General features: G+C 39.4%; 1 protein-coding gene across 2 annotated transcripts in view; it reads left to right on the forward strand.

Moving 5' to 3' along the window:
• ANLN (anillin, actin binding protein) overlaps nucleotides 1–22,881 on the forward strand; it is a 64,517-nt gene that overhangs the window by 16,974 nt on the left and 24,662 nt on the right. Inside the window, exons 6-15 of one of the 2 annotated variants that reach the window (XM_008261644.5) lie at nucleotides 3,419–3,612; nucleotides 4,200–4,307; nucleotides 9,759–9,885; nucleotides 15,357–15,467; nucleotides 16,195–16,418; nucleotides 17,814–17,959; nucleotides 18,229–18,376; nucleotides 19,017–19,152; nucleotides 20,315–20,497; nucleotides 22,079–22,205. In XM_008261644.5, coding sequence (XP_008259866.3) covers nucleotides 3,419–3,612; nucleotides 4,200–4,307; nucleotides 9,759–9,885; nucleotides 15,357–15,467; nucleotides 16,195–16,418; nucleotides 17,814–17,959; nucleotides 18,229–18,376; nucleotides 19,017–19,152; nucleotides 20,315–20,497; nucleotides 22,079–22,205 — 1,504 coding nt within the window. The remainder of the gene's footprint in view (nucleotides 1–3,418; nucleotides 3,613–4,199; nucleotides 4,308–9,758; nucleotides 9,886–15,356; nucleotides 15,468–16,194; nucleotides 16,419–17,813; nucleotides 17,960–18,228; nucleotides 18,377–19,016; nucleotides 19,153–20,314; nucleotides 20,498–22,078; nucleotides 22,206–22,881) is intronic. The other variant, XM_089316108.1, reaches the window with a different exon arrangement.

Genomic DNA, 22,881 nt, shown 5'->3' on the forward strand with positions numbered 1-22,881 from the left:
GTGGAATAATTTTTTTTAAAGATTTATTTATTTTACTTGAAAGTCACAGTTACACAGAGAGAGGAGAGGCAGAGTGAGAGAGAGGTCTTCCATCTGATGGTTCCCTCCCCAACTGGCCACAATGGCTGGAGCTGCACTGATCCAAAGCCAGGAGCCAGGAGCTTCTTCCTGGTCTCCCACATGGGTACAGGGGCCCAAGGAGTTGGGCCATCTTCTACTGCTTTCCCAGGCCACAGCAGAGAGCTGGATTGGAAGTAGAGCAGCCGGGACTCAAACTGGAGCCCATATGGGATGCCGGCACTACAGGCAGCGGCTTTACTCGCTTTGCCACAGTGCCAGCCCCTTCCATGGAATTTTTTAAACAAGATTTATTTATTTATTTGAAAGGCAGAGTTGGAGAGAGAGAGAGAAAAAGAGAGAGAGAGAGTGCTGGTTCACTCCCCAAATGACTGTACTGGCTAGAGCTAGGCCGACCTGAAGCCAGTAGCCAGGAGCTTCTTTCAGGTCTCCCACGTGGGTGCAGGGATCCAAAGACTTGGGCCATCTTCTGCTGATTTCTCAGGAATATTAGTAGGAAGCTGAATTGGAAGTGGAATAGCTGAGACTGGAACTGGCATCTATGGGATGCTAGCACCACAGGCAGAGGCTCTACCTGCTATACCACAGCACTGGTTCCATCCAAAAAATTTTTGAAGTATGCTTTTATATGATAACAGTGTTTACTTGCCCACATTCTTTTCTTTAGAAGGACAGTTTTAATTTAAATTTTAACTTCTTGAAAATGCAATCTCAGAAGCTAAAGTTCATTATAAAGGGAAGTAGATAGATCAGAATATGGAAGCCATTAGTCTTGGGATAAGTACAAATTTACAGTCAGTTTCCAGATGACCCCAAATAAGAAATGGAAATAATAGCAAGATCCCTGCGTGGAATAGAGCTAATTACTCTCAATTTTCTAAAACCTAAAGCTTAAATAAGAAACATTTTTAAATTATTCTTGGTCATCAGAGATACTCAGAAACACATTATCAGGGCCTCAGAGACACATGGGATTTTCAAAATGTTCATGGAAAAGTAGAATTAAAAGATGTGTTTATTTTGGTACAAAATTTTTTTAAAAAATCCATGCCTATGAGGGGTTCCTTGGATTAGGCGAGTAATTCATAATTTTGCTTTTGAGGGGGATAAAGGAAATCATTCATGATTTTTAAATATTAAGCTTCTCAAAGGCAAGATAAAATAAATTGGACTGTAGATTTATAGGAAGTTATCATGACCAAGATGTTTGGTGGTTAGGGAGATTTATTAATAGCACATACAGTCAGTTTCCAAACACTTAAATTCTGAGGGCTCAGTTTGAGTTTTCTAATCCCTGCTACCCTTCTCACTCTATCTCCTTCAAATTCTTTTTTTTTTAAACTAAATCCTATATATAAATTTTAAAGTGTATAGTTAAGTAGGATTTCTTTTTTTTTTTTTTGAGGTTGATTTATTGAATTTATTTACTTTTGTAAAAAAATATTTATTTAGTTTTAAATTTTATTTATTTTCCCCCAGAAACCTGTTGTTTAAGGTATATAAACTTCATGCATTTCATAAATACAACTTTAAGAACACAATGATCCTTCCCACCCTACTTGCCCTCCCACCCACGCTCCCACCCTTCCTCCTCCCTCTGCTATTCCCATTCTTATTTTTCACTAAGATCTATTTTCAGTTAACTTTATACATATAGGATTATGCTAAGTAAAGAATTTAACAAATAGTATGGAAAAAAAAGAGTTCCTGAACAGTCACAAAGGTTGTTCAGTCATTGCATCTCAAAGTGTCAATTTCACTTCTATAGATGAGCTTTTAGGTGCTCTATTAGTTAGCAAAGATAGGGAGAACTTATGGTATTTCTCCTTTTTGGGACTAGTTTATTTCACTAAATACAATGTTTTCCAGTTTCATCCACTTTGTTGCAAATGACAGGATTTTTTTGTTTATCACTGTATAGTATTCCATTGTGTACATATCCCATAGTTTCTTTTTTTAATGATTTATTTGTTTATTTAAAAGAAAGAGAACAGAGAAAGAGAGAGAGAAAGAGGTCTTTCATCTGCTGGTTCACTCCCTAAATGGCCCCAACAGCTGGAGGTGGGCCGATCTGAAGCCAGGAGCTTCTTCTGGGTCTCCCATATGGGTGCAGGGGTCCAAGCATTTGTGTGTCTTCTGTTTTCCCAGACCATAGCGGAGAGCTGGATGGGAAGTGGAACAGCCGGGACTCAAACTGGGATGCTAGCACTGCAGGCAGCGGCTTTACTCGTTTAACCACAGTACTGGCTGCCATAATTTCTTTATCTATTCAGTTGACTGGCATTGGGTTGATTCCATATCTTAGCTATTGTGAATTGAGCTGCAATAAACATAGGGGTACAGATAATGCTTTCATATGTTGATTTCATTCCCTTGGGAAAATTCCCAGAAGTGGGAAAGCTGGGTCATATGGTGAGTCTATATTCAGATTTCTGAGGTGTCTCCATACTGTCTTCCACAGTGGCCATACCAGTTTACATTCATCAACAGTGGATTAGGGTACCTTTTCCCCATAGATCCTTGCCAGCATTTGTTGTTTGTTGATTTTTGTATGCAAGCCATTCTAAGGGGAATCAGGTGAAACCTCATTGTGGTTTTGATTTGCATTTCCCTGATGGCTAGTGATCCTGAGCATTTTTTCATGTATCTGTTGGCCGTTTGATTTCCTCTTTTGGAAATTGCGTTTCTTAATTGGATTGTTTGTTTTGTTGTTGTTGAGTTTCTTGAGCTCTTTATATATTCTGGATATTAATCCTTTATCAGTTGCATAGTTTGCAAATAATTTCTCCCATTCTTTCAGTTGCCTCTTCACTTTGCTGAATGTTTCTTTTGCAGTGCAGAAGTTTCTCAATTTGATGTATTTCTGAAATATTTTCATAGTGTTCACTTTTTGAATGAATATTCCTATTGGAATCAAAGCATTCTGGGGTAGGTGTTATGGCATAGCCAGTAAAGCTATTGCTTGAAATGCCCCCATTCCATATCAGAGTACCTGGTCTCAGTCCTGGCTACTCTGTGCTTCTGATCCAGCTTCCTGCTAATGTGTCTGGGAGGCAATGGATGATGGCCCAAGCACTTAGGTTCCTACCTCCCACCATATGAGACCAAGGTGGAGTTCCATCTGTCCCAGCCCCAGCTGTTGTGGATAATTGGGGAGTGAATCAGCAGATGATGGAAGATTTTCTCTCTCTCTTTTCCCATCTCTGTCACTCTGACTTTCCAATAAACAAATCTTTTTTATCTGAAAAGCATTTTGAACTATAATTATAGATTTTTTCCATAAACGTTATACTTATTATTTATTTTGAATTACCTCTGAAAATATGTGTGTTTTCTGCAGGAGGAGGAGGAGGAATTAAGCCTTTCCTGGAACGCTTTGGAGAGCGTTGTCAGGAACACAGCAAAGAAAGTCCAGCTCGTAGCACACCCCACAGAACCCCCATTATCACTCCAAATACAAAGGCCATCCAAGAGAGATTATTTAAGCAAAATGCATGCTCATCTACTACCCATTTAGCGCAACAGCTCAAACAGGTATGACTCACCACCTTTAACATTATTTATTTTATGGTCTTAGCATGGAATCTAGAAATCAGGATCTAAATTCTGATACTAGTCCTTTTGACTGAGATAAATAGTATCTTAGTCTCTGGATCACTAAGTTCAAATTGGAAGTGTTGTTCTACATCCCACACGTTCTTTGTGTATCATGCATTTTTTTAAGTTTGAAAGTGATACAGACTCTCCACTATAGTTTTCCCTCCAACTTAACTGAGAATACACTTTCTTCACTTTTTTAAAAATTATTTTCACCTAGCCTAGAGCAGAATGCCTTGTTGTTATTACACCACCTTGGAACTCCACAGATAGAAGTGTTTGTAAGCCAGATTGCAGCTGCCTTGCATATTTTTTGTGTTATTTGTGAAAACAAATTTCTGAAATTTCTGTGGGGTCTCTGACAATCTCATTGCAAAGTTAAGTATATTAAAAGTATGACTGTTGTATATCTCAAAAAAAAAAAAAAGAAAAAGAAAATGAAAACAAAGTGTCAGTAGTAGCAGTGCTTGTTATTCTTAAACATGCTATTTGCTTTTGTATAAAATATAGCTTTTGTGGTTTAGGAAAGAGAGAAAGAACTGGCATGTCTTCGTGGCCGATTTGACAAGGGCAATTTATGGAGTGCAGAAAAAGGCAAAAACTCAGGAAGCAAACAACCAGAAACCAAACAGGTAAGGTAGACAAGAAATATAAAAGCGAACTTGATACCAAAGGAGTGTTGGGATCTAATTTGTAGTTCTGTATTATTTAAAAAACTCCCTATACACTTTCTCCTTTCAAATAACAATGATACTGCCCATATATAATACACCTTAATTGTATGTTTGAATTGTTGTGATATTTTCCCATTTCAGTGAAATTTTTCATCATATTATTTTGATGACTTTAAAATCAAATTTAAATTATTTTCATTCATAGTTTCAGATTTTCCAAACTTTTATTTAAATGTTGGTTTTAAAATATTTCTTAGAATTTGCTTTTCTCCAAGGTTATTTGCCTCTTCTCAAATATTATACTTTTAGACTTCTTTGTAATCCATTTAGTCACTACATACCAGAATTCTCTTTACTCCTGCTAATTTTCATTATTCAGCCTTGAATAAAATCTGTACTTATAAACTGTGTTCTATTACATTTACATGCCTACTATGTACAGAGGACTGTTAGGATTTATTTTTAAACTAAAATAATTACATTTATGGTGGAGAGCAGTAGAAAGCTTAAGTAAATTTAACAGCATTCTTTAAGAAATATCTACTTGATTGATGCTGGGGATTTTATTTTTTTCCATCAGTTCTCTTGCTTAACAAATCATGTTTTCTGGAGTTCTGACCTCTGTGTTATTTTTGCCTCACTTGCCCCAGGATATCTTTTCTGTACCCATATCCAGATTTCGACTCAGCCAAGCATAGAATTCTGAAGTTGCTTGTCCATGCTGTTCTGATTTCGCTCCTGAAATCCAGTCTATATTGACTACTAGAGGCCTCTACATTTTGCTGCAGTATCTTCCCCTTGGAGTCTGTGTCTTCACTTGTGACTTAACTATATACCTCATTTAAGATAATCTGGGAGTTCTTCCTTGTCTCCTCCCTGTTGTTTAGTAAGCCTCCGTATCTGCTTTCCCCTAGCACACATACGTGTAAACACATGCTTCCAGGGAAAAGCTCTTTCAGTCTGTTACCAAGCTGTCTGTCTGCCATATTTTCCTCTGCCATTACTGTAGTCACTACCATAGCTTTGCATGGGACACCCTGTCTCTAATTTGGCTGCTCTCCAATCTGTCTTTTTTTTTTTTTTTTCTTTTTTGACAGGCAGAGTGGACAGTGAAGGAGAGAGACAGAGAGAAAGGTCTTCCTTTGCCGTTGGTTCACCCCCCAATAGCTGCCGCGGACGGTGTGCTGCGGCCGGTGCACCGCGCTGATCCGAAGGCAGGAGCCAGGTGCTTCTCCTGGTCTCCCATGGGGTGCAGGGCCCAAGGACTTGGGCCATCCTCCACTGCACTCCCTGGCCACAGCAGAGCTGGCCTGGAAGAGGGGCAACCAGGACAGAATCCCAGTGCCCTGACCGGGACTAGAACCCGGTGTGCCGGCGCAGCAAGGCGGAGGATTAACCTAGTGAGCCGTGGCGCTGGCCTCCAATCTGTCTTAATTTATTGCCTACAGAGAATAATTTTTCACAGGCAAATATTCATGTGCTCACTTACTTGAAATCAGAAAATGTTTGATCTGCATAGCTTGGCATGCAGAATCACTCCTCACTCTATACCTTCCCAGTTCTCCTCTACGGGTGTGCTTCAGTCCTACCATACACACTATGTGCCCGTGTTTTCAGATGTGTTTGCCTTTGCATTGCTGTTCTTTCTGCCTAGAGTAGAACTAGACTCAGTGTAGGAGCTCAATAAGTTTGTGAAGGATGAAAGCACTGTGCTGATCCTTGCCATCAGTGTGGCATACATAGGCTATTTATTACCTGTCGACTTACACCCTCTTGCACCTTCCTTTCATTGCCTTTTTTTTTCCCCAGTTTTTTTTTTTTTTTTTTTGACAGGCAGAGTTAGACAGTGAGAGAGAGAGAGAGACAGAGAGAAAAGTCTTCCTTTTTCCGTTGGTTCACCCCCCAAGTAGCCGCTAAGGCCGGCGCGTTGCGGCTGGTGCGCGGTGCCGATCCGAAGCCAGGAGCCAGGTGCTTCCTCCTGGTCTCCCATGCGGGTGCAGGGCCCAAGCACTTGGGCCATCCTCCACTGCCTTCCTGGGCCACAGCAGAGAGCTGGACTGGAAGAGGAGCAACCAGGACTAGGACCCGGCGCCCCAACCGGGACTAGAACCTAGGGTGCCGGCACCGCAGGTGGAGAATTAGCCTAGTGAGCCGTGGCGCCGGCCTCATTGTCTTCTTTTCACAAGAGTTGGCTGTACTTGTTACTTCCAGTTTTTTTTCTTCCTCTCTTTTGGACACTCTTCACTGAGGCTTTTTTTTGTCTTAAAGATTTATTTTATTTATTTGAAAGGCAGAGTTACAGAGAGAGGTAGATGGAGACAGAGACAGGTCTTCCATCTGCTGGTTCACTCCCCAGATGGCTGCAACGACTGGAGCTGAGTCGATCTGAAGCCAAGAGCCAGGAGCTTCTTCCGGTCTCCTAAGTGGGTGCAAGGGCCCAAGGACTTGGGCCATCCTCTGCTGCTTTCCTAGGCCATACCAGAGAGCTGGATTGGAAGTAGAGCAGCCAGGACTTGAACCGGTGCCCATATGGGATGCCAGCACTTCAGGCCAGGGCTTTAACTGGCTGTGTCACAGTGCTGCCCCCCCCCCCCCCCATTTAAAAAAAATTGAGGCTTTTGCCACTAGCCTTCCGCAGACCATCACCCTGATACATTTCTTCAGTGGTCATTTTTCAGTTGTTGAATTTGATCTGTTAGCACTAGCCTTTTGCTTCTTGATCGCGCTTCTATTTGAACCTTCTTCACTTGATTGCCAGTGTGTCATTCTCATGATTTTCCTCCAGCATCTCTGGAGAGTAGAGGGCTGTGGTTCTTAAACTATTTTGTACTAAATAATTCCTGATTAGTCTGTTAAATTCCTTTCCAGACAGTGGCGTGTATACATGTAAACAAAATTCTGAACACAATTAAGAGTTCTGGGGTCCTTTGGCCCCCAAAAGCTCAGGGGTCAAAGAGGTAGGAGAAAAATACAGTTGAGAGAGTGTGCTGTTCTTAAAGTCAAGGGAAGAAAAAGCCTTTTGAGAAGGAAGGAGTGGTTGATCCTGTCAAGTGTTGTCCAATGTGGGTTACGTGGAGCCCTCTGGACTTTGAGGGAGCATGCTGTAACATTGCAGGAGCAGTTTTAGTGAGCTGGTAGGGCAGAATGCAGGTAGTAACAGGTTGGAGAGGGCTTGAGAAGTGAGGAGCAGGACCAGTGAATACAGGCAATTTGTAGACCTTTGTTCTAAAGAGGAGAGACAAGGGAGGTGATGGCTGGAGAGAATGAGAAAGCAAAGTATGGTTTGTGGTTGTTTTGTCTTTTTGAGACTTCAAGTCAATTTTTTGTTGATGGGAAAGAGCTAGTAAAAAGTTGAAGATAGAGGAGGAAAAGGTGATAATTGATGGGATGAAATGAGATTGGATGAACTTAAAGGACTGTGAAAGAAAGAGAATTGATGAGGAAATCTGCTGGTGTGTTAAGAAGGAAGAAGGGGAGCCAGTGCTCTGGCACAGTGGATTAACGCCCCCGCCTGCAGTGCTGGCATCCCATATGGGTGCCAGTTTGAGTCCTGGCTATTCCACTTCCTTCCAGCTCTGCTATGGCCTGGGAAAGCAGTACAAGATGGCCCAAGTTCTTGGGCACCTGCACCCACGTGGGAGACCCGGATGAAGCTCTTAGCTCCTAGCTTCAGATCAGTTCAGCACTGGCCATTGTGGCCAATTGGGGAGTGAACCATTGGATATAAGACCCCTCCCCCCTCTGGGTCTACCACTCTATGTAACTGTCTTTCAAATAAATAAAATAAACCTTTAAAAAAAAAAAGGAAGAAGGGAAGTGATGTGGGGATTGATAGACCTATGATGGCAGAATGTTTTGTTCATTGTTAGGAAAAGGATGGTGGCAGACGAAATACTTCCTGGAGGATGGAAGAGATGGCTGACTCAGAAATAAAAGAAATATGGAATAGTGTCTATGAGGTGCTGATGGGATCTGAGAACCTAAATTTATAGTGAAACCAAATTCCAAAGTTGTGATTTCTCTAGGTATATCTAAGGAGCCTGGATATAAACTGGAGAAGTTGGGTTGGTTGTAGGTTAGGTTTTGCCAGATGAGTGGAGCTATGGTTGAGGTGAGGAGATTGAAGATACTGGCAAGATAATGGTTGCAGTAAAGGGTAATGATGTCTTGCCTAGATGAAGCTGTAAAGATATACGCAGAGACAAAAGGAAGAAAAGCAGCAGATGGCCAGAGATCCTCATGAGACCACAAAACAGGCTCTGTCGGAATTCCTGAGCAAGAAAGCTAGAAGTGATTGGAGATGTGGTGAGCATGGGATATTTGAGTTTAGGATTTCAGAGCATAAACAGATTTCAAATGGTGGCCAAGTTGGAGTGGTGATGAAAGTCTTTGGAACTGAATTCTTCATGCAACTGAGAAGCCGAGGTTTTTGTTGGAAAGTCCTTGTGGCTACTTTTATCACTCAGGTGATGGCAGGTCTTGAACTAGAGAAATGTTGGGGGAATGCAGAGGGTTATTCACAGATACTAAGGATTTGGAGTGGGATGGGGAGTGCACTGTGAATAGATGACTTGTGCCTCAAAGGAGCAGGAGCAGTCTAAAGGCTTAATAAGAGCATAGGAATATTATTAGAACCCAAGGAAGAGGTTGTCCTTTCAGGTAGCAGGGATTAGGAGAGACAAGAGTCTTTATTTCAGAAGTTTGCAGGGTAAGTCCTTTTGTCACAGAGGTGAGGTTTCTGTTAGGACTAGAAAGTGGGGAAATACATAGTGCAGAGGATGAGGTTGTGGGAGTGGAAGAGGCTTGATGGGCACATTAATGTATTTTTGGAGAGGGCTGTGGGGGGAGTTTGACTTCGTTGGGAGACAGCACAGAGTAGTGTGCAGCTGAGACTAGTGTAGAAGGTAAAGGTAATAAGGCTATTATAAGAGTTAATATGCCAGGCCTCTGTTGGTACCTTTAACACAATATTGAATCCTCACAGTGTTACTGTGAATTAGGTAATAATGTAATTCTCCTTTATCTGAGTGAGGACTAAGAAGGAACTGTCACCAGATTATACAGGTGTCAGTTTAGATAAGTGACACAGGGGAAATCATTTTTCACATTTGTGACTTTCACTTTAATTATTTTATCTAAAACTGAACTCTGGTGTGAAATTTCACTCTTCTTGGCTCCTAGTTTCTAATAAAAATTTTACATACTGGGCGTTTACCAAGAATATGAACCAGCATGGAGGGCTTGTTGTGTTCTGAACAAGGATGGGCCCTGACCTGTACATAGTCTTATTCTGAGTAAACTTACATAGAATAATGTTTAATAATTATCTTGTTTCATTCAGTAATGTGTAAAATGATAAAATCTATATCTTTGAGAAATAAAATTTACCTCCTTATGTACTTTTTGCAGGAAATATCCTGTCAAAACACTCCCCTCAGGAAACATCAAGTTGTTTCAGATACCCCGTCACTTCCAGTAACAGAAAAGGTAACAGAAAATCAGACACCAGAGAAAACTTCCAATACAGAATCTACAGGTCAGTGTTTCCTATTTCTGCCTCTCTTAAAATGTGGCTTTCAGTCTACCACAGATTTCAAAGTTGGATTGGAAAGCAGAAATACTGCTGTGGTGGAGAATCATCCATTTCCTTATTTCCACTCCACTTTTTCATTTGGAACCTTGCAATGTGCTTCTGCCTTAGTTATCTTTCTAGAGTGAAACCTCTTACTCTTGAAGAGTGTGTAATTTCTACATTTTTTGAAGAAAAATTCAGAAGTATTTATTGAATTTAAAATGTGCATGCTCTTTTCCTTTTCTTTTCATCTTGTTTGAAAGTCAGAAGGGCAGAGATATTTGCTTTGCTAGTTCACTCCCCAGAACTCAGTCTGGGTCTCCCAAGTACTCAAGCCATCACCTGCTGCCTCCCACTGTGTGTAGTAGCAGAAAGCTGGCTCAGAAATGAAGTAACCAGCACTCCAGCTAGGCCTTCTAATATGGGATGTGGGCGTCCCAAGCAGCAGCTTAACTCTCTTCCAAACGCCCTCATCTGCATGCTAGTAATTCATCTTTTCAAGTGTTTTTAATGAGATGAATTCTTAAACTGTTAAGCAAAGATATGTGTTTTAATAAATTCATCATAGTTAAGGGACAAATATCATATGTTCTCCCTGATCGGTGACAACTAACCGAGCACCAAAAAGAAAACCTGTTGAAGTGAAATGGACACTATGAGAAACGGTGACTTGATCAGCCCTTGCCCTGACTGTTGATGAACAACTTGATACTTTATCCCTTTTAGTATTTTTTTCTGTTTGTTCTACTTAATACTATTGGTTGAATTCTGTAATTAATACACAATTATTCTTAAGTGTTGAAACTTAACTGAAAAGTGATCCCTGTTAAATATAGGAGTGGGAATAAGAGAAGGAAGAGATGTATAATTTGGGACATGCTCAATCAGACTTGCCCCAAATGGTAGAGTTAGAAACATACCAGGGGATTCCAGTTCAGTCCCATCAAGGTGGCATGTACCAATGCCATCTCACTAGTCCCAGTGATCAATTTCTGTTCACAATTGATCATAATGATAGGACTAAGAACCAAAGGGATCACATAAACAAGACTAGTGTCTGCAAATACTAACTGATAGAATAACAAAGGGAGAGCACGATCCAACATGGGAAGTGGGATACACAGCAGACTCATAGAATAGTGGATGTCCTAAACAGCACTCTGGCCTCAGAATCAGCCCTTAAGGCATGTGGATCCAGGTGAAAAGCCCATGAGAGTATTTCAGGCATGGAAAGCCAAGACACTCTGGCAAAAACAAAACAAAACACCTAAATGAATGATCTCTGCAAGTGAAATCCCAGTGGAAAGAACAGGTTATCAAAGAAAGAGGTACCTTTCTCTGAAGGGAGGAGAGAACTTCCACTTTGACTATGACCCTGTGGGAATAAGATCGAAGTCGGTGAACTCAAAAGGCTTCCATAGCCTTGGCAACTCATGACTAGAGCCTAGGTTGATTACTGACACCATAAACAAGAGTGTCAGTTTGTTAAGTCAACAACAGGAGTCACTGTGCACTTACTCCTCATGTAGGATCTCTGTCCTTAATGTGCTGTACATTGTGATCTAATGCTATAACTAGTACTCAAACAGTATTTTTCACTTTGTGTTTCTGTGTGGGTGCAAACTGTTGAAATCTTTACTTAATATATACTAAACTGATCTTCTGTATATAAAGAGAATCAAAAATGAATCTTGATGTGAATGGAAGGGGAGAGAGAGCGGGGGGGTGGGAGGAAAGTTATAGGGGGGGGAGAGCCATTATAATCCATAAGCTGTACTTTGGAAATTATATTCATTAAATAAAAGTTAAAAAAAAAGAAAAAATTCATTATAATGCTGTTTATGGTGGTAATAAGACTTTAATTGGCAGGGCCAGCATTGGCGCAAGGGGTTAAGCTGCTGCCTGTAATGCTGGTGTCCCATGTGACCACTGGTTCAAGTCCCAGCTGCTCCACTTCCAATCCAGCTCTCTGCTGATGGCCTGGGAGGGAAGCGAAGGATGCCCCAAGTGCTTGGGCCCCCACACCCGCCTGGGAGACTCCGAAGAAAGAAGCTCCTGGCTCCTGACTTTGGCCTGGCCCAGCCTTGGCCATTTGGGGAGTGAATCACTGGATGGAAGATCTCTCTCACTTCATCTCCCTCCCACCTTCTCCCTCTCTCTTTCTCTCTCTCTCCCTATAACTCTGCCTTTCAAATAAATAAGTCTTTTAAAAAATCATTAAGGTGGTAATTGTTATGTAATATGTTTTCAACCACAATTTTTTAAAATGCTTATTAATTTTACTTGAAAAGCAGAACCCAGAGAGGGAGAGAAAGAGTGGGAAGGGAGGGAAAAAGGGATGGGAAAGGAGAAAGAGAAAGATTTTCCATCCACTGGTTAACTTCCAAATGCCTACAATGGCCAGGCTGAAGCCAAAAGCCTAGAACTCCATACAGGCCCCTATCCTGGGTTGCAGGGGCACAAGCACCTGCTTCCCAAACATCTGCTGCATCCCAGGATACATCAGCAAGGAGCTAGATGGGAAGCAGAGAAGCCAGGACTTGAACAGGCACTCAGGTATGGGATATATTAAGTCCCAAGTGGCAGCTTAATCCAGTGTACCTCAATGCCCATCCAGTACCACAATTTTAAAAATAAAATTTTTCAAATATAAGTGTGATGTATTAAATGTCATTACAAAGCTACCTTATTCTTTTAGTCAGCTATACAATATTTGATTACATGGATTTAACAATTAATTTAAATAGTCTTTTACTGAGGGTCATTTAGGTCAATTAAAGTCTTTTTTTTTAAAGATTTATTATTTGAAATGCAGAGTTGCAGTGAGAGGGAGAGACAGAGAGAGATCTTCCATCAGTTGGTTCACTTCCCAAATGGCTGCAACAGCTAAGTCAGACTGAAGTCAGGAGCCAGGAGCTTTATACTGGTCTTCCATAGGGGCAGTAAGAGCACAAGTACTTAGGCCATCCTCTACTGCTTGCCCAGGCACATTAGCAAGGAGCTGGATCAGAAATGGAACAGCCAGGACTCGAACCAGTGGTCATATTGAATGCCAGCATTATAGGTGGTGGCCTCACCTGCTATGCCACAGTGCCAGCCCCCACCTTAATCATTTTTTTTAAATTATTTAAAAAATTCTGGTTAACATGTAATACTCATAAAAATGTAGTACAATGCAATATTTCAACCCATATACATTGCATAAACTGATCAAATCAGGCAACTAGCCCAACCCTTATCGTTTTTGTGTGTATTTGTAGCCTACCAGCTCCTACTAGTTCTCTGTATTGAATATAATACATTGTTATAAACTATAGTCACCTCCTATAGGGTAGAACACTAGAACTAAATACTTCTTCCTGACTGTGTTGATACCTATTTTCCAACCTGTAGAATCCCTGTTCCCCCTACCCTTTCCAGCCTTTACTAATCACTATTCTAAATTCAGATCAACTACTAATTTTTTTTTGTACTTCCACATATGAGAGAACATGTGGTGTTTATCTTTCACTGTCTGGCTTATTTCAGTTAACATAAAGATCTCCAGTTCCATAGTTCCATTCATGTTGCTGAAAATGTCAGGATTTCATTCTTTTCTTATGGCTAGATAACATTTTATTGTGTATATGTACCATATTTTCTTTATCCATTCGTGGATTGATGGACAGCTAGGTTGATTCCCTGTCTTTGCTATTATAATTATTGTTGAAATGAACATGGGAGTACAGGTATCCCTTTGATAGGCAGATTTTATTTCCTTCATATATATAGCCAGAAGGGGGATAGCTGGGTAAGATGGTAGGTTTGGTCTATTTTTAATTTTTTGAGGAACCTCCATATTCTTCATAAAGGCTCTACTGATTTGCATTTCCAACACCAGTATATAAGGATTCCTTTTTCTTCACATCTTTGCCAGCATTTATTATTTTTTGCTCTTTTGATAATAGTTGTTCTAGCTCATTGTGGCTTTATTGAGCAGTTTTTCGTATATTTGTTAACCATTTGCATTTCTTTTGAGTAGTCTATTCAGATCCTTTGCCCGTTTCTTAACTGGGTTATTTTGTTGTTGTTGGTTCTTAATCCTTTGTAAGATCAATAATTTACAAATATTCTTTCTCATTTTGTCAGTTGTCTCTGCACTGTTGATTGTTTCTTAGTTTAATATACTACTGTTTATCCAGTTGTGCTTTTGTTGCCTGTTTTTTGGGGGTCTTTATCCAAAAATCTTTTCCCTATACCAATGTCTTGAAGTGTTTCCCCTATGTTTTCTTCTATGAGTTTTTGTAGTTTTGGGCCTTACATTTGGGTCTTTATTCTATTTTGAGTTACTTTTTATATATTATGGAAAATAAGAGTGCAACTTCATTATGTTGCATGTGGATATCCAGTTTTCCCAGTGCGCATTGCTGAATGCTGTCATCTTGGTGCTCTTGTGTGAGGTGTAGGTAAGGGTCTCGTTTCGTGCACACAAGGGATCTTTTCCCAGCACCATCTGTTGAAGAGACTGTTCTTTCTCCTTTTTTTTTTTTTTTTTAACATTTTCAACATATAAGATAATCATCTATGAACAGAGATAATTTTGCTACTTCCTTTTTAATTGGATGCCTTTTATTTCTTTTTCTTGTCCTTTGGCTAAGACTTCCAGTAATATGTTGAAGAAGTAATGAAAGCAAGTATTTTTGTCTTGTTGATCTTAGAGGGAAAGCATTCAGTTTTTCATCAATGAGTATAAAGTTAACTGAGGGCTTTTCAGACTTGGCCTTTATTAAGTTGAAGGTAGTTTTATTCTATTCCAATGTTTAAGTGATTTTTATTGACTGGAAACAAATTGTAGAGTAGTATGTGTAGTACAATCAATCACTTTCTAATAAAATGAAACAAAAGTATATATACAATGAAAAACAAGCAATGTGTTACCTGGTAATATTATTGTCCCCAAGAAGGTGAGGAGGAAGAGAAAGTTGAGAGGACAGTATTTTGGATGGTTCTTTCCTTCAACTGTTTATAGACTTAAATATTTTAAAACAAATGCCAAGTTTTATAATGAGAAAAAAACCCTAGATCTTTAATTTAAAAATTCTGGGTTCTAAGGCAGGCATTTGGCCTAGTGATTAAGATACCTGTGTCCCACATTGGAGTGCCTGGGTTTGATACCTGGTTTAGGCTCCTGACTCCGACTGCCTGCTAATGTAAACCTTGGGAGGCAGCTGTGATGGCCTAAGTGGTTGGGTCTCTGCCACCCACATAGGAGACCTGGGTTGAGTTCCTTGCTCCTGGCTTTAGCCTGGTCCAGTTCTAGCTGTTGCAGGCATTTGAGGTGTGAACCAGAGGATGGAGGTCCCTTTCTTTGTCTTACTCTCTGTGTCTCTCAAATTTTCCTTGAAAAATTCTATATTCTTATGTATGTTAAAATGACCTTTCCTAAAATTTTTTAGGTTTCACTGAAAGCAAAATGACGAAGTCTAGCCCTTTGAAAATAACATTGTTTTTAGAAGAGGAGAAGTCCTTAAAAGTAATATCAGATCCAAAGATTGAGCATCAGACTGGTTGGTTTTAATCTTTATTTCTTATTAACTTAGGTATACTGTAAGAATTAATAGATTGGTAGAAGCATATAACTTGGATATATATAGTATTATTTACCTCAAAATATATTAATTTTATGATTCTTTTTTTTTTTTAAATTAAGAAGTACTCTAACTTCCACAAGGATGTGGTACAGTTAACAGTTACTGTTAGGTCATAGACCCCTGTGAAAAGCTGATTAAGATCATCACTCACTTTCACAGGGAGGGGAAATCTGCCCCCCCACCTCTTCTGCAGATACTGTTATAAGCTTCAGAAGCCCCTGAAGTTTATCTGTGAACCCTACCTTACGTGACATTAATGTTTTCCTATTACTGACTGCTTTGTGAAAGGGCAGCTTCCAACAACAGAAAAAGAGTAATTTGAAAGGACATTTTTGGAAAACCTGAAGCTTTTGGCTGTCATGTAGAATTTTAGTTCTTAATTTATACTTTCTTGAATTGAAAGCACTTATTTGGCTTTTAGTAGATCCAACTTTCATATCTTAGAAAATGTCTTTAGAACTTTGAGAATTATCTTGCTTTTGTGTATTAGTATTGTTTTATTGCTATTTTGTTTAGAAGGGGCTTTTTCTTCAGGCTTTCCCCTCTTAATCCAGTAAACTTCTGAATGTTAGGTCTACTCTGCTGTACCTTTAGTTGTTACGGGTCTGAATCACAGTATCTACTTATTTGCAATACTTTTCAGAAGTGGTACGTGAAGTTGAGATGAATGTGGATGATGATGATATCAATAGTTCAAAAGTAATTAATGACATCTTCAGTGATGTCCTAGAAGAAGGTGAACTAGATGTGGAAAAGAGCCAAGAGGAGATGGATCAAGAGGAAGCAGAACAGGAAGATGCATTAAATATCTCCTCAATGTCTCTACTTGCTCCATTAGCACAGACAGTTGGTGTGGTAAGTTCTGAGGTAAGAAAAGACTAAATGTAAGCAGGTCCCTGACATAAATACACTAAAGAGTAGCAGGGTTTGCCCTTTTTTTCTTGCTGGTTGATAAGCATGTGGCTTTCTGTAGCCAGAGGGATTTTACAAACCTGATGAAAATTCTTTGAAACAAGAGCTTAAAACTTTTCAGTGGTTTTCTGTTGACCTTAGACAAAGTTCAAACAGTAGCATGACTTAAAATTTAATATGAGGGGCCCGGCGCTGTGACGTAGTGGGTTAAGCCGCTGCCTGCAGTGCCATGCATCCCATATGGGTGCCAGTTCAAGACCTGGCTGCTCCACTTCTGATCCAGATCTCTGCTGTGGCCTGAGAAAACAGTAGAGGATGGCCTAAATCGTTGGGCCCCTGCACCCATGTGGGAGATGCGGAGGAAGCTCCTGGCTCCTGGCTTCGGATCAGCGCAGCTCTGGCCATTGTGGCTAATTGGGGAGTAAACCAGTGGATGGAAGACTTTCCTCTCTCTGCCTCTCCTTCTATCTCTGTGTAACTCTGACTTTCAAATAAATAAATAAATCTTTAAAGAAAATTTAATATGAGACATTTGGGCTCAAGTCCTGACTCTGTCATTTACTGATTTTTTTATTAGATTATTTACACAGTTCCCTCATCTCATAAATGAGTTTAACAGTAGCACCTTTCCCATGAGGTAGATGTGAATGTTTTTCATATTAATGAGTTAGACTAACACCAGATGTATAGCTAACATTTATTGAGAGCTAACTACTGTTTGAAGCTGTCAATCTAAGTGGCATCTGCAACTCTGGAGATAGATTGGTTTAGTTAGAAATATTTAAAAAAAATTTTTATTTATATGAAAGTAAGAGATACAGAGAGACAGGGAGAGACAGACAAAGAAGCCTTCCATCTGCTGGTTTATTCCCCAAATGGCCATGATGATCAAGGCTGAGCCAGTCTGAAGCCAGGAGCCTAGAACTCCACTGGGTCTCCCATGTGCGTGATAGGGGTCGAAGTTCTTGGGCCATGATCCACTGCATCCCCAGGCACATTAGCAGCGAGCTAGATCAGAAACAAAGCTGCCGGGACTCGAACTTGGGCACCAGTATGGGATGCAGCGTCATAGGTGGCAGCTTAATCCACAGCGCCACAGCGCATGTCCTAGAAAATTAGTTAGAAATGTTTTTAAAGAGTTACCAATGTTTCAGTTGTTTTCTTACTGTTGTTTATCAATTTTTTAGGAGCCTGTTTTAGTTTGCTTTGTTTACTATGGATCAATTGTCTTATTGGATACTTGTTTCTGAATAATGAAGAATTAATTTATTGTCTTAAAATTAAATGAATTATTTAGAATCAAGGTAATCATCCATAGAGTTTACTTATAACTGATGTGCTTTTGTGCAGGGTTTAGTCTCCTCGCCTAGATTGGAACTGAAAGGTACTAGCATAAGTGATGAAAGTCCAAAACCAGGAAAATTCCAAAGAACCCGTGTCCCTCGAGCTGAGTCTGGCGATAGCATTGGCTCTGAGGATCGTGATCTCCTTTACAGGTAAGAACGTTTCTGGAGGAGACTCACTTACTAAGAGTCATGATTTCTCTTGTTCTATAACTGATAATTACAGTGTTAATAATTCACCTGCATAGAAGTTTGGAATAACTTTTATTAGATTCTCTTTTACCAAATGACATCTCCATTTTGGTAAAATGCTTCCCTGATATGTTCAGTATAAATATCAAAATCTGGTGATATGTTCAATAAGAGATACTGTTCAATGTGTATTGCTGGATTTCTAATAGAGTGTAACTTATTTCCTGAAGCATTGATGCATATAGATCTCAGAGATTCAAAGAAACAGAACGTCCTTCAATAAAGCAGGTGATTGTTCGGAAAGAAGATACTGCTTCAAGATTAGATGAAAAAAAGGATGCCTTTCCTTGTCAAGTTAATATCAAACAAAAAATGCAGGTAAGCTCTTCTGTGGGAAGGGAATTTGGAAAGCTTGTTGTACTAGATTGTGAAGTCTTTGGGGACAAGGGCCCAGACTTTTTTTTATCTCTAATTAGAATGGTGTCTGATGCATAGACACTCAAGAAGTCACTCTTGAATTTAGTTTAACATCAGGAAAGTACTCTTTTTCTTTTCTTTTCTTTTTTAAGTTGGAAATTTGATGTTGCTGAAATATTTTTGTAATAAATATCTTTAAAGTATAGCTATCAACTGAGTGATGGTATAAAGTGTGAAATTTATTTTTCCCTTTGAGTTTTTTTATGCTAAGGAAAGCATTTTTTAAAAGAAAAGATGATTATAATTTTAATTAAATGAATTAGATACATTTTAAATTTTTACTTTGTTGGGCATATCCCCAACTGTACTTTTAGTAAGTATGAATTGGAAGTCTTTTCAAAAGGAAGAATGTTTATATTTAATTAATCTAAGATGTTAAATTTATTTGCACAGTCCAGAAACTTGAAGAGTAAAACTAAAACATTTTGACTTGACTTTGGAAGTTTTAGAAATTATCCAAACATATTAGGTAGAATTACAGTTTAAAGTGAAAACGGTGATTAAGCTGTATATTTTTTCCTCCACTCATTGGTTCCACTAGGAACTCAATAATGAGATAAATTTGCAGCAGACAGTGATCTATCAAGCTAGCCAAGCTCTTAACTGCTGTGTGGATGAAGAACATGGAAAAGGGTCACTAGAAGAAGCGGAAGCAGAAAGACTTCTTCTGATTGCAAGTACGTGTGATGTGCATGAAATCATTCCAACACAATTTCCAACCAAGTAAAACTCGTCTCCTTTAGTATAATCAGAAACTGAGTGACAGAGAGAGAGAGAGACAGAGATCTTCCAGCTACTGGTTGATTCTAATTGGCTGCAACAGCCAGATCTGGGCCAGGCCAAAGCCAGTAGCTAGGAATTCCATCCAGGTCATCCACATGGGTGGCAGGGGCCCAGGTATTTGGGCCATCCTCTACTGCTTTCCCAGACACACTGTCAAGATGCTGGATCAGAGTAAAGTCGCTACAACTCTAATCACCACTGTGATATGGGATTCTGTTGTTGTAGGTGGCAGTTCACCTTGCTGCACCATAGTGCTGGCCCCTTTGCTTTTTTTAGATTTATTTATTTATTTGAAAAGATTACAGAGAGAGAAGGAGAGACAGAAAAATTTTCCATCTGCTAGTTCACCCCCGAGAAGGCCACAATGGCTGAGGCTGGGCCAGGCCAAGCTAGGAGCCAGGAGGTTCTTCCAGGTCTCTGACACCGGTAACAGGGACCACACTCCTGGGTCATCTTCTGCTGCTTTTCTCAGGCCAAGAAAACAGATCAAAAGTTGATATGTTAAATTATAAGGACTTGGGGGCCAGCGCCATGGCTCACTTAGTTAATACTCCTCCTGCGGCACCGGCATTCCATATGGGCGTCAGGTTCTAGTCCCGGCTGCTCCACTTCCAGTCCAGCTCTCTGCCGTGGCCTGGGAAGGCAGTGGAGGATGGCCCAAGTCCTTGGGCCCTGCACCCGCATGGGAGACCAGGAAGAAGCACCTGGCTCCTGGCTTCGGTTTGGCGCAACGCCGGCTGTAGCAGCCATTTGGGGGGTGAACCAATGGAAAGAAGACCTTTCTCTCTGTCTCTCTCACTGTCTATAACTCTACCTGTAAAATAAAAAAAAAAATAAAAAATAAAAATATTAAAAAAATTATAAGGACTTGATAAACAGATGAGCAATCAAGGTTTCTCCCAACCACCTACCACCTGTTTGTGTAAAGAAAGTTACTGATTATAACTTTTGTCTTATGTACAATTTCCGTATCAGTGCACTCTCTTTAATTGGTCCTCATTGAGAAACAGTTGAAATTTTAATATTTGTAATATTTACTTGTGTATTTTTACATAGCTGAGAAGAGAATACTTTTGATTGATGAGTTGAATAAATTGAAGAATGAAGGGCCTCAGAGGAAGAACAAGGCTGGTCCCAAATCCCAAAATGAATTTGTCCCATCCAAAGGATCAGTTACTTTGTCAGAGATCCGCTTGCCTCTAAAAGCAGATTTTGTGTGCAGTACCTCTCAGAAACCAGGTATGGTGATTTTTATTTGCATCACTTCTAGGTCACATGTTACATTAGAAATTGTATAAGAAAGATTTGAATTGTATAAGAAAGGAATAAGTACAACATGCATAAAGATGGAAAGCTTATATGTTGGGCCTTTAGTTCATTTTATCAAAAAATGTATATTAAAAAAACTAAAGAAAAATTTCATTTATGGTGTTACAAATCCTCATAATAATAGACATAGTGCTCTCTAAAACGTAAGGCTAGACGTAATTTTAAACAAAATATTTTTCTCAGATGAGTTATTCCTGACAAAATGGGATCATTTGACTTTAATTAATTATGTAGAAAGGGTTAGAGAATCTAAAAGGAATGGTTTTATTTTAAATTCACCACATTATAAAAATGTGTTTATAATTCCTGACTGGCTGTGTGGGTGGTGAGCACCTCAATGGAGATACTTCTTTTAAAATTTTATTCCCCTTATCCCCCTGAATTGAATAATATTGGTATACTTTTTTTTTTTTTAAAGATTTATTTATTTTATTTGAAAGGCAGAGTTAGAGAAGGAGAGACAAAGAGAGCTCTGTCTCTGGGTCACCCCCTAAATGGCTGCAATGGCTGGAGCTGGGCCAGACTGAAGCCAGAAGCCAGAAACTTCTTCCAGGTCACCCATGTGGGTGCAAGGGCCCAAGCACTTAGAGTTTTCTGCTGCTTTCCCAGACACATTAGCAGGGAGCTGGACCAGAAGTAGAGCAGGTGGGAATTGAACTGGCACCTGTATGGGATGCTGGCAATGCAGATGGCAGCTAAGCCCACTACACCACAGCGCTGGCCCCAGTAAACTTTTCTGAGCTTGGTATTTTACTAAAAACCTTACATAAGCAAAGTGGGTAAAGTAGAATGATAGCACAATGACAAACCCACAGGGTAATTCTAGAAAATTTAAGATTAAAGTTTTATTAAATGTTAAAGTTTTTTTTTGAAGGATTTTTAAAGTTTTTATTTGTGGAAGATATTCTCTTTGAGGGAAAGGAAGGCTACCCCTTGGTGAGAAGTGAATTTGAGGTACTTGGAAAAAAAGAATAGAAATCTTGAAAAGTTTGAGCATTATTGTAGGAATAAGGTTAACATGAGTTCCCATTCCTGCTGTTGTCTTATTTTAGTGGGGTATGGGCACAAATCAATCAGTAATTTAGTATGTATCTTGAAATATGTGATTTTTAATTATCAAATAATGAATAAATCTTGCTTTTATTAGAATTTATTTCTGAGTAACTTTCCCAGAAAAAAATAGTATTTTAATCTCAGTTTTGAGGTATGTATTAATAGCTAAAGAATTAGGGGTCAGAGTCAGCAGACACTGAAGAATGTGGTGTTAAGTTATTTCAATTTACATAATAGGGAGAAAGCTTAATGGTGTATATTCCAGGATTAGCTTTTAGCTTTTTATGCCTGGAAAGTTAATTTTAGTAATTTTTAAAGGAAATCTTATATAAATCAGTTGCTGTATTACTTTATTCTTTTCTTTTGGTATTCCAAAATACTGATTAGCTAAATCTAATTTTGCTTCTGTTAATTATATAATATGGTTATGTCTTGCAGATGCAGCAAATTACTATTACTTAATTATACTAAAAGCAGGAGCTGAAAATATGGTAGCCACACCATTAGCAAGTATGTCAAACTCTCTCAATGGTGATGCTCTGACTTTCACCACTACATTTACACTGTAAGTACACTAGGCTTCCCATGGCTCAAACACATTTTGTATTTAATAGAGTTAATAAGGTTTAAGCATGCAAGTGACATCTATAATCTTTGAACTGCTTTATGTTAGTTCTTTTCAAAATGACAATTCATTTTCAGTTTATTGGCTTAATTCTTTTATGTGTTTCTGATATTTCTTTCCATAGAGTAGCAAATTTCTCCCATGTGTCTATAGGTGTGTATGATTTTGAAGTTTTGCATATATTAAATCTGTATATAATTTTTTATATATCCTTTGAATATCATGCTGTACTTAATATATACTTTTTTCAACAATGAAACATCTAAATATATCTCTAAGGGGTTCAGAAAGCTGCTTTCTTAAATTTTTTTAAAATTTATTTGGGGTAGGGAGAGAGAGAATGAGCAAGCGAGAGCATGATAGTGCCTCATCTACTGGTTTACTACACAGATGCTCACACTATCTGGGGCTGGGCCCAGGAACTGGCACTAGGAACTCATCTAGGTCACCCACGTGGGTGGCAGGAATCCAATCACTTGAGCCTCACTGTGCCTCCCAGGATCTGCATCGTCAGGGAGCTGGAGACAGGAGCTGGAGCTGGGCAGGCACTCCAGTGCGGGATCCAGGTGTCTGACTGCTAGGCTGAACACCTGCCCCAGTGTGCTACAGGAAGAGA

The sequence above is a fragment of the Oryctolagus cuniculus genome, chromosome 16 (genome assembly GCF_051225735.1).
Source record: "Oryctolagus cuniculus isolate XC-2025 breed Fujian yellow rabbit chromosome 16, ASM5122573v1, whole genome shotgun sequence".
Lineage (NCBI taxonomy): Eukaryota > Metazoa > Chordata > Mammalia > Lagomorpha > Leporidae > Oryctolagus > Oryctolagus cuniculus.